This window comes from Anomaloglossus baeobatrachus, chromosome 8 (genome assembly GCF_048569485.1).
Source record: "Anomaloglossus baeobatrachus isolate aAnoBae1 chromosome 8, aAnoBae1.hap1, whole genome shotgun sequence".
NCBI lineage: Eukaryota > Metazoa > Chordata > Amphibia > Anura > Aromobatidae > Anomaloglossus > Anomaloglossus baeobatrachus.
This window is the reverse complement of record NC_134360.1, coordinates 39,310,098-39,328,398: the sequence shown is the minus strand read 5'-3', so window position 1 is coordinate 39,328,398 and position 18,301 is coordinate 39,310,098. Positions and strand designations below refer to the sequence as shown.

The following is an 18,301-nucleotide window of genomic DNA, read 5'->3' as shown; positions in this document are numbered from 1 at the left end:
GGCCTAGTTCAGACTCCATTATGGAGAGAAAATAGTTAATGGTTGAAGAAACACTTGGGTTAAAATTTGTTAGTGTATTTTTTGGGCTGGTTGAGGCTGAAATCGCACACGCTTTGCAGTATAGATTGTGGCATTTTTGTTAACTCTTAATACTTCCCACCCACTTCACAAAAAAATTTGTTCAGATGTAACATTTAAGGCTAGGTTCACATTTCCGTTGTTTTAAATCCGTCAGGTCCGTCAGCAAAGGATCAGTTGTTTTTTAGATGTCAACTGACGCAACGGATGTGTTTTTCACAGGATTCCTTTCACAGGAATCCTGTGAAAAAACTGATCCGTCGCGTCCGTTACATCCGCTATGCGTCCGTTTTTTGACGGATCAGTCATGATCCGTTTGTGTTTATGCTGGGCATGCTCAGTAGAGCATGACGGAATCCAGCACCATAGGTATCCATTACAAGCTTGACGGATTCCTGCGCGGCACTTTAATTTTGACGGCCAGAAAAACGTTACATTTTGCGTTGCTCCCGCCCGGCGGATTATTGAAAATTCGACACCTAGTGGATTTGTTTTTGGCAACTTTGTTACTACTATTCTATTTCTATAGGACTTAAAGGGAACCTGGCACCAATTTTTTGGCATAAGCTGTGGCCCCCACCACCGGGCTCTTATATACAGTATTCTAACATGCTGTATATAAGAGCCCAGGCCGCTGTGAGAACATAAAAAACACTTTATAATACTTACCTAACTGTCGCTTGGTTGGCCAGATGGGCGTCTCCTGTGCCGGCGCCGCCTCTTTCGGCCATCTTCGTCCTCCTCTAGCCGCGGTGCATGACGTGCGTAGGACGCGTCATGCACAGAGGAGTCAGAGGACGAATATGGCCAAAAGAGGAGGCATCGGACTACGGAGACGCCCATCTGGCTAACCGAGCGACCGTTGGGTAAGTATTATAAAGTGTTTTTTATGTGCTCACAGCGGCCTGGGCTCTTATATACAGCATGTTAGAATTCTGTATATAAGAGCCCAGTGGTGGTGGCCGCATCTTATACGCCAAAAAAGTGGTGACAGGTTCCCTTTAAAATAGTTAAGCCACACACATGTTTTAAATTGCAGTGAAAACTGATGAAATTGTGTATTAGGCAGCCCTCTAAAGGGGTTGTCCAAGAGTTGAAAAAAATAATTACATATATGTAATGATTGTGTTTGAGAGAGTTGGTCCACTACTCGGCATTAGTGGCCATAACCTGTTTTGTTTTGCATTGTAGGCCGTTCACTGTAGGGCGTTTACTTCTTGAGCATTTAGATGTGTTTGCGAAGTATATTCGCAGCGTTTGCCCGTTTCTTGTATGCTGATGTTGCATGATGATGATGTAGACAAATCTCACATGTCCACAAATTGAAAGCAGATGTGCCTAAAATGGTCTGGTTACATGGCCTCATAATCCGGCCTCTTTTGATGTTGTTCATCTCAAAGCCTTTACGTGAATTAGATTTGTTTACTTGTGGCGGCCAAGTTCTCCTGACAGCCTCCCTGTGACGCTGGGAGACTTCCAGACAAGCTTTTTAGGTTTTATCATGGGGTTTTGTACAGATTATCCCCAGAAATGATCTCTGGAAGAGGAAGACAAGTATTCTGGAGCTGAGGCTGTTCTTCATCGGATAACTGGATGCATAGGTCTTTCTCGCTGGTAATTAGCTTGTGTGCAAGATGGAGTTCCAGTCTGTGGTAAAAGCAACTACTACCGTCACAGACAATATACGCCTACGATGAGTTGTAGTTCAGCAAACATTGGAGACTACTAACGTGTATTATAGGAAGGGATATTGACGTGTCGTTATGTCCAAAGCAACTGGATTTCCATATATTAGAGAGAAGAGGTCAGAAATAGATGTGATAATTGTATCATTGGTTCCTTTAGGATACATGCTCATGATCAATTTTAATCTTGTTTTTGATGCTGTGTATATTCACTCCATGAAAAACACATTGTTTTACAGCACAAGCAAAGTGGATGGAATTATTAGAAATCTCATATCCACTGTGCTTCTTTTTTACGCTGTGTAAATTCGCCTGAGGTGCGTTTTTTCAAGATGCAGCGTATCTATCTACCTTGCAGGTACGCTGAATTTTCTGTGCAGAATTTCCCCATAGACTTGCATTAGATGCGGATATTCCGCAGGTAAATAACAACCACTTTTATTTAAAGGATGACACATCAAACTGAGACAGTAAATGCAACTTCAAAAACACTATAAAAACAGTGGCAAAAACGCAAAAAAAAAAAACAGGTGAGGAGATGGTGTAGAAATTCTGCAACATCAAAAACTCAAGGACACTGATTGAGGGAACGTTGCCGTAGGCTTTCTATAAGGTCAAAGTCACACTTGTGTGTGACTCGCGCAAGAATCCGAAACGCATCACCTGGCACGGCCTGCCGCTTTCCGGACAGGAGCATACAGCTGCACGCTCCTGTCTGGAGAGCGGCAGGCTGTGTTGGTGATACCACTCGATTAAAGTGTGACTCCGGCCTAATAAATCTTGCACTCCGGCCTAATAAATCTTGCACTTGTTATTTTTTGTAGCAAACTCCATGAGCCTGGTAGCCTATTGATTTGTTATAGGTTCTCAACTTTCATCGCTTTCTGTTGCTGCCTATAGAAATTCTCAGAGTAGTGTGGCATATGTGTAGAGCATAAACTTAAAATGTAGACAAAATGAAGCTATTATCTGGGGCCATTATGCTAGTTTATACTTTGCTGTGAGGCTTTTGAAGAGTTAAACCTTTTTTTTTTTTCTAATACCAAATCGTAGGTAAATGTACTCTTCATTTACCGTATATGTTAAATGTATAACCTTTGTATAATTCAACATTTTCTATAAAGCAGTAAGGCTAGGCCACACGGCGAGAAAAACGGTGCGATAAATCATCGCATTCCATTCGGACCAATATTAGCCTATGTCAGCGCACATGAGCGATTATTTTCTCAGCCCTAATCGGACCGAGAAAACAATCTCCGCATGCTGCAACTGTAATGCGAGACTTTTTCTCTCGCACCCATTCAAGTCTATGGGACGAGAGAAAAATCGCACTGCACTCGCAGTACATCGGTGTAATGCGAGTGCAGGGTGAGAATCGCAATAGCCGGCTACGGAGGAGAGAGGGAGAGAAATCCCTCCCTCCCCTCCTCAGCACCGGCCCGCCCCCTGCAGCTGAGGTCCGCTCGCACAGTTGGACCTCAGTCGCAGGGACACTCGCATGACACTCGGCTCTGCTGTACTGTCAGCGTGAGCCGAGTGTCATGCGAGCATCACACTAGTAATGCTAGTGTGAAAACAATTGTCACTTTTGTGATTTTATTTTTTTTTGGCACTTGCAAAGTCAATTCCAGAATAAAGGTCAAATGTAGTCAGAATTATATGCTTTTAGACTTTTTGGTCCATTAATGTCAATGGATACCCTGAGGAATACTTGTCAGAAAATTTTATACATGTACTCATACAGTCATGGCTACAAATATTGTTTTGACACTGACACATATCTTAGTTTTAACAAAGTTTGCTGCTTCAGTTTTTAAAGTGGCAATTTCTATTAACTTTAGATTGTCCTGAAGAGGGATCAGATAAAGTTGCAAAGTTATTCCTTACCATGAAAATTAACTTAATTAGAGAAAACCCACTTTAAAAAGAGTGGTTCAATTGCTAAGAAAAATAATTCAGATCACCCATTAAAGTTTAGCAAGTGCCAGAACCATAATTAAAGAGAATTCTGCTATGTGATTAGTTCATAAGCAGTGCTGAGCTTGTCCAGGAATGGCAGCACGCAGGCTCAGTGCATGTGTGTGCACAGAGAGGTGAAGGTTTTTGGAGGATGGCCTGGTGGCAAAGCGGACAGCAATGAAGCCACTTTTCTACATGAAAAACCTTAAGGACAGACAGATAATTCTGCAGTGATTGAACTGCAGAGGAGGGAGTAAAGTTATCCCTGGAGCCCTCTTCAGACTACTTGGGACAACTGGAAGAATAAGGAAAGATGAAGGCCACTAGGAGTCCTGTGTGTACCAGCAATAAAGTCCTGAAACCACTCATGTCTTGACTTTTCATCCATGGAGAGGACTCGCTCACAATTTTTCCAAGAACACGGCCACGAATAATGAATGGGATCAAAACCTCCTCCAAGAGCAACCTCCCTCCCAACGACCCAGGAGCAATGTGGTGATGATGTTTTTTCCATCATGCTGGAGAACATGTCATAAAGCAAAAGTGATAACTAAGGGTACTTTCACACATCCGGATTTTTGCTCTGCGGCACAATACGGCGTTCTGCAGAAAAACCGCAACCGGCTTTTGTAACGCCGATTGCGGTTTTTTTTGCATTGACTTACATTAGTGCCGCATTGTGCCGTAGGGGCTTGCGTTCGGTCCGGTTTTTGCCGCATGCGGCAGATTTAGCCGATGCGGCGGCCGGATCGAACGTACCCTGCAACGTTTTTTGCTCCGGCAAAAAACACCGCATCGCGCCGCATCCGGCCGCTGCGGCGCATTTTTCAATGCATCCCTATGGAGGCCGGATGCGGCGCGATGCGGAAAAAACCGCATTTGGTCGCCGCATGCGGTATTTTCCACTGCGCATGCTCAGTAGCATGCCGCAACCGGAAAAAAACGGACCTGCCGCATGTAAAAACTGATGCAAAGGATGCGGTGTTTTCACCGCATCCGTTGCATAGTTTTCACAGCCGGATTGAGCCGCAGAGCTCAAACCGGATGTGTGAAAGTAGCCTTAGTAGCTCTGTGAACAAAACATTGAAATTTTGGGACTTTGTCCTTGAAACTCCCCAGATCGCAATCAAATTGAGAACCTGTGGTCAATTCTCAAAAAGAACAAAAAAAAAAACACAAATTGTCATAAACTCTGAGCTCTGATGAGACAAGAATGGGTCAGGATCTGGCCAGAAGGCAATATCCAGCTGTGGGGCGAAGGGCAGAAGTCCGGCGAAATCAGGGTCAGCACTGGAGTTAATTTAATTTTTTTTTATGTAAACTTGATGTATTAGTCAATAAAAGTATAAAAGCTTATGACAATATAATTGTACTTCAATAACCTTCAACTAAACATCCAACCCGAAGATTGAAAAACATTGAAGCAACGAAATGTATGAAAACCAAAATTTGTGTAAGGCAGCTTTCACACATCCGTTTTTTGCCGTCGGGCACAATCTGGCGAAATGCGGATAAAATGGATCCAGCGCCGGATCAGTATTATTCCCCATTGACTTGTATTAGTGCCGTTTGGCCTTGCATTGTATGCAGCATCCGGCGAAATGTCTTCGGCCGGTTGCTGGAAAGGGCACAGCATGCAACATTTTTTTTTGTCTCCGGCAAAAAACTGGACCACGCCAGATCCAGTGCCGTCCGGCATGTTGTATAATGGAAGCTTATGGGCACCGTATCTGTCGTCCTCCGGCAAATTACGGAATCCAACAACGGATCCGTTTTTTTTTAACTGAGCATGCTCAGTATCACAACGTATCTGTCAAACGGAAGGAACGCATGGAGAAAAAAACCTGATGCGACGGATCCGTTTTTTCGACGCATCAGTTTTTTTGCCGGATCGCGCCTGATGGCAAAAATAAAGGATGTGTGAAAGTAGCCTTAGGGGGGCTTTACACGTTTCGACATCGCTACCGATGTATCGTCGGGGTCAAGTCGTTAGTGACGCACATCTGGCGCCGGTAGCGACATCGCAACGTGTAAATCCTAGGTGCGACGATGAAGAAGCACAGAAGCGTACAATATCGCTGATCTGTGTAGCGTCGTTAATTTCCATAATGTCGGTACGATGTTGTTTGTCGTTCCTGCAGCACCACACATTGCTGTGTGTAAACCCGCAGGAGCACCAAACAACTCCTTACCTGTGTCCCGACGGCAATGCGGAAGGGAGAAGGTGGGCGGGATGTTACGTCCCGCTCATCTCCGTCCCTCCGCTTCTATTGGCCGGCCGATTAGTGATGTCGCTGTGACGCTGAACGCACCCCCCCCTTGAAGGAGGGATTGTTTGCCGGTCACAGCGACGTCGCCAACCAGGTATGTGCGTCTGAAGCTGCCGTAGCGATTATGTTCAATCAATCACCACATATCGTATGTGCGGCGGGGGCTATCCCGCTGTAAATCGCTAGCAATTGCTAGCGATGTCGCAACGTGTAAAGTACCCCTTAGTCTCAGCTTTTGGTCATGAATGTACGCACAGAGGAGGAAGTGATCATGATGTGATCAGAACCAAATGTAGTTGGAGACTAAAATTGTACTCTATACATTCTGTTCTTTTTGGGAAAAGAGTACTCCAAAGTGAAGCTGCAGTTTAAAGTAATAACAAGTGGCTATTGTATTCTATTATTATATGTAAGCGTGCTGTGAAATCTCCAGAGTGTCGCGTCATCCTGAATCTGTTAATGAGCTCATCTGAGAATCACCGGGGTGCGGCTCTGTTTTCCTCACCTATCCTTCCAAGGTCTGCTCCCTACTTCTCCCTACCGGGAAAAGACACTTGAATTTCAGGTCTTGCTTTTTTGCCTTTTCTTCTTTTTTGAAATACGTCATTTTGTTCTCAGTGTTTTCATTTGTTTTAGCTTCTATGTGGACTCTTTTTCTATTCACTAACAGAGGCCCATAATTAAATTGTAGCAATTGTTTTGGTAGGCACTGAATAAGGAATATTCAGATAAAACTCCTCATGTGGAGGAAACAAATTTAATGGAAATGACTAGCAAATAACCTGAGATGTTCCCTCTCCTTTCCAATGTTGGTTTACAGGGAAAAAAATGGCCGTAATATGAGAGTATTATACAAACGAGAGTAAACAAAGGCAGAGCCGCTGATTATAATGCAGCATAGAGCTCCCCCTAGTGCCCGAGACCTGCAATATTAATTGCATGTTCTGATTCATGGGATTCGACCCTAATGCATCTCTTTGTATATGTATATATATGTGTGTGTATGTATATATGTATATGTGTATATATATATATATATATAATATATATATATATATAATATATATATATATATATATAATATATATATATATATATATATATATATATATATATATATATATATATATATATATATATATATATATATATATATAATTTATACATTTTATTATATATATATATATATATATGATACATTAATATATATATATATATATATCTATATCTCTATATATACACACACACACATATACATACATATATATATTAGATAGATATATATCTACCGTATATATCTCTGTATATCTATAGCTCTATCTATATCTATACACACACACACACACACACACACACACACACACACACACACACACACACACACACACACACACACACACACACACACACACACACACACACACACACACACACACACACACACACACACACACACACACACACACACACACACACACACACACACACACACATATATATATATATATATATATATATATATATATATATATATATATATATGTGTGTATGTATGTGTGTGCATAGATATAGATAGAGCTATAGATATACAGAGATATATACGGTAGATATATATCTATCTAATATATATATGTATGTATATGTGTGTGTGTGTATATATATAGATATATATATATATATATTAATGTATCATATATATATATATATATATAATAAAATGTATAATTATATGTATATATATATATATATATATATATATATATATAATCTCTAAACAAACTTTTTTTTTTTTTTCATCTCCACTGGCTAACACGGTACAAAGATTTATGTTTTTGTGAACTCTGTCCTGTCAATCGACCAATTCGATATGTGCGTTCTTATAAATCAGTCGGGAGCTGAATCATGGACAAATCCTGATGTTTTCTTGTATAATGACATGCAGTGCAGTTCACGTGTTTGAGGCAGGTCGAAAACGTGTCTTTACATCCTTTCATTGCTATAGTTGCAGGTGTTAACTATACGATGCACAATATTTAAGTACTGGAATAGCTGCCTGGCATGGTGAGAGTTGTAGTTTTCCAGAACCACAGAGGTCTATTGGTATAAAGGGTTTTGTGTCGACAGCTATATGGGTAATGGTTGCCGGAATGTCTTTGAATGCACTGGTTATCATTGCTGTGTAATATGCATGATTTAGGGCAGGTTCGCTGTCCTTATGTGTGTGCCGCTGCTGTTCTCAGTTCAGTATTTTGTGGCTCAGAAAGACCAAAACAGCTGAGAACAGCAGCGGCAGGGTTGTCGCTCCACCTTCTTTTGTCTCTCCTGCCTGTCTGCTGGGGATCCTCCCAGATACATTTATGATTGGCTCGGACGTCTTGGCAGGAGGGGTTGACAAGCTTGTTTTTCTTCTCTTATGTGACATCACTCTATTTGTCTCGTTGCTGTACGCCTGAGATCTCAGTTGAGGATTTCGCCTGGCGGAGGAGAGACACTGTGGATTGTACTCCTTGAAGAGATTTTTTTTTTAATACATGCATGGACTGTCTTGCCCTGGTGTAACCGAAGGATATCTTGTTTCTTTGCATCTTGCTTTTAACAGAGACCGGGTAAGCCGTCTTACAGGACAGATCTGTACGAGCCGTTGTGCATTCTCTAATGTGCAGTAACGATGAGCCCAGCATTCGGAGCTATGGAAGTGGAGCACTACGCAAAGGGAGTTCTGCTCGAGCCTTTTTTACACCAGGTCGGGGGACACTCTTGTGTCCTTCGCTTTAACGAGAAGACCATCTGTAAGCCCCTGATTCAAAGGGAGCACTTGTTCTATGAAACGCTCCCTGCAGAAATCCGAAAATTTACACCTCAATATAAAGGTAAGCCTTAGACTCTTTGTGGGGGGGGGGGACGCTTCCTTTTTTTTGACGTCTTGTACAAATGTCTCGTTGACTTGTCTACCCTAAAGCTCTTCTTCTTCAGAAGCAGTTGTGGGAATTATTCTTTTTTTTCCACATATTTTGATGTTGTCAGGGACGGGCTGTGTGGCGGGTGTCGGAGATCACCATGGGGTCTCTTGGCCGGCTAAAAAGCATTAGAGTTTAGACAAAGCTGTGCCTGTGGCCTTAAGTCTCCCTTAGACTCCTGTAGGTAAGTGGAAGAGGACCAGTGTTTAAAGACACCTGGTCCAATATAGACTCTTGACTTTTTTTCTTTTTTATTTTTTTGCCTATTTTTTTTTTATCTCTCAGTATTTTGCTCTTCTCTCTTCTTAAACGTTTTCTTTCTTAAATTTTGGGGTAAAAAAAAAATATATAACTTGTTTGATCATCACCTGTCTTAAGATGTCGAGAGGGGAAAAAAGTCACGGGAAATAGAAATGTGTACAGACTCTTCCTATATGTTCCGCGAGCTTTCCCTTTCACAGGAAATGAAACTTTTATTTTTGGATTAAGGGGTTATGTTAAACACTGGAATGAGTCACCTGAAATATGCAAGCGGAAATCTGGTTCTCAAGGGCATTACATTCCTGAGTCAATACTCTTTGTTCCTAAGTAATTGGGTTTAACTGCAAGTGAAAGGTATTGGTAGGATGCAAAATAAGATGTGGGACCGTACGCTACAGGTAAAGTGGTAATCCTGCAAAACTATTAAGCAGATTTTCTAAGAAATGTTACGTTTCACCTTATGAGCAATGTATCGTTTTGTTTGTTGTTTTTGCTTCTGGTTTGTTTGTTTGTTTTTTTTGCGTTAGTTTTGAATGTGGCGGAGGGTGGGCAAACGGCAACGGTTGCTATGCAGTAAGTGCCCTTGGAGATGAAGTTTACTAGTTCACATCCTTCTTTTACCCTCTTAGTATCCTTTTTTTTTATATTTTTATGCTTCAAAGCAAAGACTGTCCAAACCCTGTGCTGCGCTAACTTCCATCCGAGGTCCCGTAAAAGTTCTAGATCTGTCTGCTGCGCTTCCTTGCTGCCCCGAAGGAGCTTGGGCGATGCCTCTAGGAATAAGGCACAGTTCAGGACTATGAGGACTTTTTTTTTTCTTTATGGCACTCCTGGAAATCAGCTGAAGCATTGCTAAAGACTATTCAGCTATCAGTGCATTAGAGACTGATACGAGCAGACAAGAGAAAGTGATTTTCACCAGGAACAATTACATTTGCCTTGCTACTCAAGTATCCTTCCTAATTAGTAATAGCACAAATGGTCTAAATACCATACCAAAGGCAAAGATGTCAGATCCGAAGCTTTTCAAGTAGCGTCCGCTGTGCTGTTTGTGTCGTTTGCTTTCTTTTTTTTTTTTTTTTCTTTTTATTTTGCTTTGCTTGCTCATCTCCTAATCAAATGCCTTGAACCCTTCCTTCATAGTTTTGTGATATTGAATGCTTTTTGCATAATGGAAACACATCTGGTGTTTTCACTGCCAAGATGTAAATAAGAATTGTTTTACATCTTCATTTTTCTCGGTTGCAATCAATAAAGAATATTTATTTTCTTCCAATAAATATTTTTGGTGAATTGAAATTGTCTCCTGTTATTATTTTGTCAGTGTTGTGTCGCTCTAGTGAAACCGATCCATAAAAATAACGGGTCTTGACATAAATTATATATACATTTGTTTCTATGTCAGGCATGCCCTGTGTTTAGCTGTTTTGATATTTGTTAGGTTGGCAGATGAGATTTGGCCTGGTACAAGATATATGCTAAGGATTGGGTAAGATACAACACAGATCTTGACGTCACCTTGTGTTCTCTTGCGTTTTGCCTTCCAATTCTTGTTTCTAAACCGACCTTCGTCTCTGCCTCTGCAGGTGTGGTATCTGTAAGCTTTGAAGAAGATGAAGATGGGAATCTATGCCTTATTGCCTACCCTTTAAACCGGGACCAAGACAACTTGGAGAATGTCGACTTCATGTCGGACTGCAGCGAAGCCAAAAGCAAACTGCTCAGGTGGTCTAACAAGAAAGGTCTTCTGTTGGAGAACGATAACCTCACTACTAAAGAAAGGGTCCGACAACATAGGAAAGAAGAGAAAATGAAAAGGTGAGCTTCCGAAACTTATAGGACAAAGAGGTAGTTACAAGCAAGCCAATCTGACTTTAAAGGAAATCTGTCACAAGTTTTTGACACCAAACTTGAAATCAGTATAAGGCAGAGACATAGAACCTGATTCCAGTGATCTGACATTTACTGGGCTGATTGCTGTAGTTTTGATTAAAATTAGTTTTTTTTTCCAGCAGGAGATCTTCGCTAGAGGACTTTTAAACCGGCTGCCATGTAGTCCTCCATATTCATTATTATTTATTTATAGAGCACCATTAATTCCATGGTGCTGTACATGAGAAGGTGTTACATACAATATACATATACAAGTTACAATAGACAGACTAGTACAGAGGGAAGAGGGCCCTAACCTTGCGGGCTTACATTCTATAGGATTATGGGTAGGAGACAGTAGGTGTAACCCAGCCCCCATCACTGATTAGCAGCTTTCTGCCTATGCACAGTGTACACAGAAAGATGCCAATCAGTGGTATGGGCAGGGTTATTCGGATCTCTGCATTTAGAGAACTGGGAGATGAGCAGATATGGTGAAATTATCAAAATTACTGCAAGCAGCCCAGTTAAGTGATACATTATTGGAATCAGGGTCTCTGCCTTCACTTCATGCTGTTGTCGGATCAAGTAGCCTGGTGACATTTCTTTTTAAACAGCGGGTCAGATCATGCTTTCATCTCTAGGCTTACAATGCTTGTGATTGCTTATTAGTTCTATTTTCTTTTCCCTATTTTATGTCCCATTTAAGAGCATCTCAAATCTTTTTTTATTAAAAAACGACCCCAGCAACAATGGAGAAGCGAAACCTGTCTACAAGGGACCATTTCCCTTCTTCTCCTTTGTGCTGAGATCTGTTCCTATTTTTGAGGTATATATTATATATATGACATGTAGGAGACCTGACCTACGCAACTCGGTGTGAACACAATTTCATATAGGTGTAATACGGACACATTTCAGGTCCCATATTTTGGCAGGAAGTCGTGGCCCAATTGTGGGTTCAATGAACCAGATCATTAGAGTCCCCCATTATGCTTTTAGTTGTCATTAGACCTGCCATCTGTAATCCTGGGGGAGAAATAAACCCATGTAACACTAACATGGAAAGAATACGTAAACAATATTTTATTTAAATCAAACTTTCTCAATCCCTTTGCGACTAATGATGTACTATATCTGTCATTAGATTCCTCCTTGCCTTTTGATGTTGGCTTGCACACCGAGCCCACATCTTTCCTTACAGATGGAGGCTGAATTATTCAGCCTTCATCTGCCTCTTAACAGCCGCCGGTGAAGCGACGCTCAATCTCTGACCGTGATATTTAACGCTACGCGATCAGGGGATGCAATGTGTCATGACAGCCAGGGGTCAACTGAACACCCCTGTGTCTATCTTCCTCTGTGTCCTCTCATAGTCCTGTGAAAACAAGCCCATGGCTGGCAACCATAGGAGACTGTGATTTCTTCTACATACAGCAGTGATTAGACTATTGCAGGCTCAATTCCTCTAAGGTCCCCTTAGAGGACTTGAGCCTGCAATATTAGACTATGTTCACACACTGCATCTTTTACTGTGTTTTTGGTGCGTTTTTGAGGTCACAAAGATGTACCTAAATGCATGCCTTTCCTTTTCCCAGCAAAATCTGAGATTTCTATTTTGCGGTCTACACAGTGCATCTTTTTTGGCTGCATCTTGGCTGTGTTTTTGAAGATGCCGCATGTCAATTCTTTTTTCATTTTTGCCAGCGTTTTTGAGCCCTTCCAGTCAATAGATTTGACTTAAAAAAACCCTTTGGGCAAAATGTAGTAAAAACACGTCAAAACGCATGCGTTTTTGCCGCGGGTGCGTGTTTTTGGGGCCAAAAATGCTGCATCTTTGTGGTTAAGAAAAGATGCAGTGTGTGAACATAGCCTTAAAGGGATTGTCCACTACTTGGACAACCCCTTCTCAATTCCCCTTGTTCACCTCAGAAAAATAAATAAGTCTATACTCCCCTCTGAGGCAGTCTTGGTCCCAGCGATGTCTGAAGTCGCGTTCCCAGGGCCCACGGGACATTGTGAGACGTGGGCCCCGTGACCATTAAGTGCTGGTTTCCTCTTCCCCGCCTTTGACTATTTAAGCAGGAAGTCGGCGTAACTATAAAAATTATCCAAACTGCAAAATTTCTGTTTTTTTGGCCGCTGTAATAACATCGTATATACCCCAGAATAATATCAATAACATCGGCTCATGGTGCCATAAACAACCCCTCACACAGCCCCAGATCCGAAACACTGCAAACGTTACACCTCTCAAAGTTGTGACACTCCAAAATTTTCTGTTTTGTTTTTTTTGGTTTTTTCCCCCCCCCATCACTTAGATAAAACAAAAACTATACATGTTTGGGATCTCCATAACCGTACTGGTTAGTTTTATGGTAAAAACTCTGTAAATTAAACAATAAGTAATAAAATTGCAGAATTTCACTTTTTTTTGCTACCTCAGTACACTTTAAATGTTGTTCACCCTTACCATTACATCATGTGATGAAACTAATGGTGTCATTCAAAAGTACAACTCCTCCTGTAAAAATGGTGTCATTAAAAAGTACAGCTCATCCAATAAAAAACAAGTGCTCATACAGCTATATTGATGGAAAAATAAAAAAAGTTAAGGTTCTTGGAATAAGAAGAGAAAAAATGAAAATCCAAAAAAGAAAAATCGCCCTGTTCTTAAGGAGAGCGAGAGCTCACAAGTTTGATGCTTTGTCTATCCTGCTGATGGTAAATGGTCTATATTCTTACCATTCAATGTAACTTTCATCTCGCTTTTCTCTCATCAGCCACCAATTAGGAGAAGAATTTGAGTGGTTAAAGAAATCTGAAGTCTTGTATTACAGCGTGGAGAAGAAAGGGAACGTCAGCTCACAATTTAAGCACAACCCGTGGAGTATGAGATGTCACCAGCAACAGCTCCAGCGCATGAAAGAGAACGCCAAACACAGGAACCAGTACAGTATCCTTTACTACCAATGCATCGGTGCTGCTGGACGGCACAAACACTATATAGACCACCCATAAATTTAGCTCCGTATCGTGTAAGCAGATGTTTCCATTATGGTGGTTACATCCGGGTCTCTTATACTCCGTGCTCTTGACAAATAAAGCTCCACTGATTGGCACATGGCTTCCTGACGGGGAAAACTGTGCAAATTTTTATTTCAGGTGTCTGTGACATATTCCTCAAAACATAGCAATGGGCTGTTGACATCCATGTAGGACGTAGCAGAGGTTACCTGCCATTAGCAAAGGAGACACTGCAGTCAGTTTAATCTAAGCTTATCATATCTCAGGCAGTCTGATGATTAGCCGTGTACTAGGAAGTGAAAGCGGATTAACTCTAAATGCATCAAATGCTCATCTTGTTCTGACTAGGACAAAGATTACAGCTTCTCCTTAGGCTATGTGCACACGGTGCGTTTTTCTCGGCGTTTTTGCGCGTTTTTCGGGTGCGTTTTTGGCCTCAAAACTGCATGACTTTGCTTCCCCAGCAAAGTCTATGAGTTTTCATTTTTGCTGTCCCCACACAGCGTTTTTTTTCAGCTGCGTTTTTGTGGTGACCACAAAAACGCAGCATGTCAATTATTCCCGCGTTTTTCACTGCGCTTTTCATCCATTGAGTTCAATGGGATGTTGAAAGACGCAATGAGAAACGCAAATAGCTGCGTTTTGGTGCGTTTCTAAGACCAAAAACGCAGCTATAAGCGCAGGAGGTGGGTAGTAAAGTGACGTGTACAGGAAGAGGATTCCTTCTGTCAGTATAGACAGAAGCATGAATCCTCCCGGTACCGTCACCGCCGCGTCCATCTCCCGTCCTGTGCATGTATGCTGCCGTGCGGCGCCATGTACAGGCAGGAGGTGGAAGCGGCTGCGAAAACAAAAGTTAACAGTAGAATAAAAAAAAAAAAGTTATACTCACCTGTCTGCAGCCTCGCGGTGCCATGCCCGCTCCCAGCTCCTGTCACGGTATCGCCGCTCCCGCTCCGGCTGTGTGCAGTCTCCCCGGGGCAGGACCTTGCTTGCAGGACCTGGCGATGGATCACCTGATGCAGTCACCTGACGCATCAGGTGATCGAGTCTCGGGCTGACGCGGGCGCCCGGCCGGTATCAGCGGATGCGTCAGGAGACTTCATCCCTGATTACCGGCAGCTGCTGCAGCGATCGGACAGGATCAGACTCCCGCCCCATCGCTCCGGGAGCTGCCGGTAATTCAGCACATAAGTGAGTATTATTTTTTTTTTTTTCTACTGATGCATCTGCTGATTGTATAATCGGCTTTTATACAATCAGCTGATGTGTGATGGGATTCACATCCTTTAACCTGACACATCATCTGATCGCTTTGCCTTCCAGCAAACCGATCAGATGATATTGGATCCTGATTGGACGGCGCGGGACCCTGACCCAGGATTACTGCGGAGGGGGGTTTATTTCAATAAAGATGGAGTCACTAATTGTGTTGTGTTTTATTTCTAATAAAAATATTTTTCTGTGTGTTGTGTTTTTTTTTTATCTTTACTAGAAATTCATGGTGGCCATGTCTAATATTGGCGTGACACCATGAATTTCGGGCTTAGGGCTAGCTGATAATATACAGCTAGCCCTAACTCCATTATTACCTGGCTAGCCACCCGGCATCAGGGCAGCCGGAAGAGTTGGATACAGCGCCAGAAGATGGCGCTTCTATGAAAGCGCCATTTTCTGGGGTGGCTGCGGGACTGCAATTCACAGCGGGGGTGCCCAGAAAGCATGGGCACCCTGCACTGTGGATTCCAATCCCCAGCTGCCTAGTTGTACCTGGCTGGACTCAAAAATGGGGCGAAGCTCACGTCATTTTTTTTTTTAAATTATTTCATGAAATTCATGAAATAATTTAAAAAAAAAGGGCTTCCCTATATTTTTGGTTCCCAGCCGGGTACAAATAGGCAGCTGGGGGTTGGGGGCAGCCCGTACCTGCCTGCTGTACCCGGCTAGCATACAAAAATATGGCGAAGCCCACGTCATTTTTTTTTTTGGGGGGGGCAGAGAAATCCTGCATACAGTCCTGGAAGGAGGATGCTGAGCCTTGTAGTTCGACAGCTGCTGTCTGCTCTCCTGCATACACTATTGGATGGAGGATGCTGAGCCTTGTAGTTCGACAGCTGCTGTCTGCTCTCCTGCATACACTATTGGATGGAGGATGCTGAGCCTTGTAGTTCGACAGCTGCTGTCTGCTGTCCTGCATACACTATTGGATCGAGGATGCTGAGCCTTGTAGTTCTGCAGCTGTCTGCTCTTCTGCATACACTAGTGGAGAATGAAGAACACATTGAAGAAGGAAATGACATCAGACCTTTTTTTTTTTTGTTCACTGATAAAAAACGCATAAGGACGCAGTGAGCAAAAACGCAGCAAAACGCAGCAAAAAAACGCACCAAATCGCGGCAAAACGCGTGCGTTTTTTGCCGCGTTTTTTCGACGCAGGTGCGTTTTTGTGCGTTTTTAGCGGCCAAAAACGCACAAAAACGCAGCGTCAAAAAAACGCAGCGTGTGCACATAGCCTTAATGTAACCTTCAGAAAAGACACCTTGGGGCAAAAGAAAAATGACTGTCTTAGGGGTACTTCTCACATAGCGAGATCGCTGCTGAGTCACGTTTTTTGTGACGCAGCAGTGACCTCATTAGCGATCTCGCTGTGTGTGACACTGAGCAGCAATCTGGCCCCTGCTGTGAAATCGCTGCTCGATGCACACAGCTCTGGTTCATTTTTTGGACGTTGTTCTCCCGCTGTGAAGCACACATTGCTGTGTTTGACAGCGAGAGAGCAACGATCTGAATGTGCAGGGAGCCGGCGTCTGGCAGCCTGCGGTAAGCTGTAACCAAGGTAAATATCGGGTAACCAAGCGAAGCCCTTTGCTTGGTTACCCGATATTTACCTTGGTTACTAGCGTCCTCCGCTCTCACGCTGCCAGTGCCGGCTCTCTGCTCCCTGCACACGTAGCCAGAGTACAGATCCGGTAAATAAGCAAAGCGGTTTGCTTCTTAACCCGATGTGTACTCTGGCTAGGAGTGCAGGGAGCCAGCGCTAAGCGGTGTGCGCTGGTAACCAAGGTAAATATCGGGTAACCAAGCGAAGTGCTTTGCTTGGTTACCCGATATTTACCTTAGTTACCAAGCGCAGCATCGCTTCCACGTGTCGCTACTGTCTGGGGGCTGGTCGCTGGTGAGATCTGCCTGATTGACAGCTCACCAGCGACCATGTAGCGACGCACCAGCGATCCTGACCAGGTCAGATCGCTGGTGGGATCGCTGGAGCGTCGCTAAAGTGTGACGGTACCCTTAGGTGATGTCTTGTAATGCCCAGCAGGGCGGTGACATGACCATCCACTATTTTTATTTTCTTGTATATAGTAATCCCTCTTGATTTCAGTTTACAGTCATTTACACGTTGCTAATTTAGATTTTAAGCTCCGTGCGTGTTTTCCTTAACTAGTCAGAATTTATCTTATTGGAAAACCTGACGTGTCGGTACCAGGTACCATGTGTCCTGGATCTGAAGATGGGAACGCGGCAGCATGGTGACGACGCATCGGAAGAAAAGAAAGCCAATCAAATCCAGAAGTGTCAGCAAAGCACGTCTGCGATTATTGGGGTCCGGGTGTGCGGGATGCAGGTGAGGCTTTAAAGTTGCACGGCTTCTTGCTCAAGGCGATAAATGAAGACCCTGTTGGGAGGAGAGCAGAATTGTTTATAGGTCATAAAGAGTCAATGTGTGTTTGTATAGTAGCGTGAAACAATTGATTAGAACTTATCGGAGGAGGATCTCAGAAGTAATTGGCAATGTTTGTGCAGGGCGGATGGCAGCTTGGATATGAGAAGAGCAATTATTTAGTCTCTGTAAATAGGGAAGGTCATTTAGATTTTAATATGCGTTAGTGGAATCCATTGGTTTTCTTGTGCTGCAAAATTTACCAGCTCTGTTCTACCTTGTGAGTCTTCTACTGTCCCTTAATACAATTACCCTTTTATACTGCTGCCTTAGCCAGTCGCTAAAGGTCACTGGTTCCCAGTGCAATATTTCAGATCCCAAAGTCGGCTGACAACTGAGCTTGTTGTAATTTAAAGCTCTGAAAGGCCACACCACGTTACATCCTAATTACCTATCATTTACACAGCTAGTGTTGTATGTTTTCAATGTAGCAGTCATGTCAAGTCACCTTCAGCCTTCATTCTGAATATT

At 42.8% G+C, this 18,301-nt stretch overlaps 1 protein-coding gene across 2 annotated transcripts in view; it reads left to right on the top strand.

Annotated features, from left to right (window-relative positions):
• IP6K2 (inositol hexakisphosphate kinase 2) overlaps positions 1-18,301 on the top strand; it is a 38,350-nt gene that overhangs the window by 16,342 nt on the left and 3,707 nt on the right. Inside the window, exons 2-5 of one of the 2 annotated variants that reach the window (XM_075321494.1) lie at positions 8,592-8,862; positions 10,797-11,028; positions 13,866-14,038; positions 17,559-17,734. In XM_075321494.1, coding sequence (XP_075177609.1) covers positions 8,661-8,862; positions 10,797-11,028; positions 13,866-14,038; positions 17,559-17,734 — 783 coding nt within the window. In that variant the 5' untranslated portion in view covers positions 8,592-8,660. Of the gene's footprint in view, positions 1-8,429; positions 8,863-10,796; positions 11,029-13,865; positions 14,039-17,558; positions 17,735-18,301 lie in introns of those variants that run through there. The other variant, XM_075321493.1, reaches the window with a different exon arrangement.